Genomic DNA, 2,778 nt, shown 5'->3' on the forward strand with positions numbered 1-2,778 from the left:
ATGGACATTGTAGTCCTTGAAGACCCTGGCTAAGGCCTCGCTCATTCCTGGAAAGTAGGGGATGTTTGCTCGCTTGCTTTTCTTGGTGGCCGTTGTTTCCGCGTTTCGACGCGAACAGCGGCGTTCTGCAGTGATTATCATATTTTTCGGGTACCCGTTGTTGGCAAGATCCTTCCTCACAATTTTTAGTTTGGATCTGAGTGTCCTCGGGCTTGAAAAAAGGCGGAAAGCGCGGCCGAAAAGTGCAGATGATGCAACAGAGCGTTTATGTGCGACAGGGTGTGCCGAATGAAAACTCAGGTACCGACCAGTGTGAGTGGGCTTGCGGTACACGCTCGTTGCGAGCCCATTGCTTGTTCTTTGCACAAGCACATCCAGGAAGGGAATGGCTCCATTCTGTTGTTCTTCTCTGGTGAATTGAATTGTCGGCTGAAAGGAGTTCAGGTGCTCAAGGAAATGGCTTGCATCCTGTCGGCGAATCACAGAAAAACAGTCATCGACGTACCGGAGAAACAGTTTAGGGACTGGATGAAATGAACCAAGTGCCTCTGCTTCAATGAGTTCAAGTATTGTCGTCCTGCCTGCTGATAAGGGGAATTCAACCGTCGTTCTCAACCAATCGGACTACATCCGAAAAATGACGACGCTTCTCCAGGACGAGGCGATGTACAAAAAAGTTAAACGTGACCCCACAAAGAAGGTAGAGACAGAACTTCAAAGTCTACTTTCCGACGTCTTCAAGTTCATCCCACCAGAGAAAAAGCACCTCTATTTTCGGCTGCTGTGCCACAACGGTTCGGCACCTGCTATCTATGGCCTTCCTAAGGTGCACAAGCCGGACGTACCACTACGCCCTATCGTAGACTTTACGCGCTCTCCTTTGCACGCGCTCTCCGGATACTTACATCAAGTGATTCGCCCTGTGGTTGGAAGAAGAACGACGTATGTAAAGGACTCCTCCCATTTCGTCAACAAGCTTAAGGACGTCACTATAGACGACGAGGATGTCCTAGTCTCTTTCGACGTGAAGTCAATGTTTACGTCAGTCCCGGTAGACTTCGCAGTTTCATCCTGCAAACGCCTTTTAGAAAACGACGCCTCGCTCCCTTCACGTACGCCTATTGAGGTTGTTGACCTTTGTCGTCTGCTCGATTTCTGCTTGCGCAACACGTATTTTGTATTTAGGAAGCAACACTACAAACAACTTTTTGGCACAGCCATGGGTGCTTCCGTCTCCGTCGTGTGCGCAAACATTGTTCTTGAACGCATTGAAGCAGAGGCACTTGGTTCATTTCATCCAGCCCCTAAACTGTTTCTCCGGTACGTCGATGACTGTTTTTGTGTGATTCGCCGACAGGATGCAAGCCATTTCCTTGAGCACCTGAACTCCTTTCAGCCGACAATTCAATTCACCAAAGAAAAACAACAGAATGAAGCCATTCCCTTCCTGGATGTGCTTGTGCAAAGAACAAGCAATGGGCTCGCAACGTGCGTGTACCGCAAGCCCACTCACACTGGTCGGTACCTGAGTTTTCATTCGGCACACCCTGTCGCACATAAACGTTCTGTTGCATCATCTGCACTTTTCGGCCGCGCTTTCCGCCTTTGTTGAAGCCCGAGGACACTCAGATCCGAACTAAAAATTGTGAGGAAGGATCGTGCGAACAACGGGTACCCGAAAAATATGATAATCACTGCAGAACGCCGCTGTTCACGTCGAAACGCGGAAACAACGGCCACCAAGAAAAGCAAGCGAGCAAACATCCCCTACGCTCCAGGAATGAGCGAGGCCTTAGCCAGGGTCTTCAAGGACTACAATGTCCATATCGCCCACGTGCCACCAAGTAAGCTGAAGCAAAAACTTGTCAGAGTTAAAGACCGGGTTGAAAGAAACAGATTCCCCGGAGTGGTGTACAAGATCCCCTGCAAGGACTGCAAAGCTGCATACATCGGGGAATCAGGCAATTTTATCAGGCGCTTAAAACAACGTCAAAATGACGTCGCCAAAGGCCGCACGAAAGAAAATGCCTTGGCTGAACACTATCAAGTTGCATCCCATGCCATCGTTTGGAACAACGCCTCAGTCATCGCGACGGAGAAGTATTTATAGTCCCGTTTACTTCTAGAATCACTTCACATCCAAACGACACCACATGTATTAAACCGAACGAGGGGTAATCTTCCTGAGATCTACGTCTGCTCATTACGTCACCTGCACCGTACATAAGTAACCACCTTCGCCCATCCTCTGCCACTGTGAACAAGGGACCCGTACGGGCCCCGAAACGTCTTTGTTTTTCCTTTTTTCTTTTTTGCCGAGTGCTCCTCTTTTTCTGCTATTATGTTACCTCCTCGCCAGACGGGATTCCGTCAAACACTCGACTACGTGACTGAAAACAGGTGCTGTGCACAAGCTCGCATAGAGGCCATTAAAATTTGAGATGCGAATAAATTTATTCTCTAAGAGGATCAGTTTGCTGTTATTATTATTGGTCGTTATGCTTCATAATAAAGCAGCATACGTAAGCTTACTTCAGAAGAGCGCGTAATATGGCTCCTTCTTTAACGAGAGCGGTAATAGATGCTTTCTTCGATGCAAGACTCCCACAGTTTTCGACAGCTCCGCAGTAAGGCAATCCACTTGCGTATTCCAATTCAGGTGTTCATTGAACCATACCCCTTAGAATTGATCCCTCACTTATCGAGTCATCGCTGTGGGCAAGTCTTACCTTAGAACCTGTTCATTGATTGGGCGGAAAACAACATATTTCGTCTTTC

At 48.1% G+C, this 2,778-nt stretch overlaps 1 protein-coding gene across 1 annotated transcript; it reads left to right on the plus strand.

The window, feature by feature from the left end:
* The first annotated feature begins 556 nt into the window (after positions 1-556).
* LOC144128315 (uncharacterized) lies at positions 557-1,612 on the plus strand. Its single transcript, XM_077661637.1, has one exon. The coding sequence runs from the start codon at positions 557-559 to the stop codon at positions 1,610-1,612; it is 1,056 nt and encodes a 351-aa protein (XP_077517763.1).
* Positions 1,613-2,778: the final 1,166 nt, after the last annotated feature.

This window comes from Amblyomma americanum, chromosome 1 (genome assembly GCF_052857255.1).
Source record: "Amblyomma americanum isolate KBUSLIRL-KWMA chromosome 1, ASM5285725v1, whole genome shotgun sequence".
Classification (NCBI taxonomy): domain Eukaryota; kingdom Metazoa; phylum Arthropoda; class Arachnida; order Ixodida; family Ixodidae; genus Amblyomma; species Amblyomma americanum.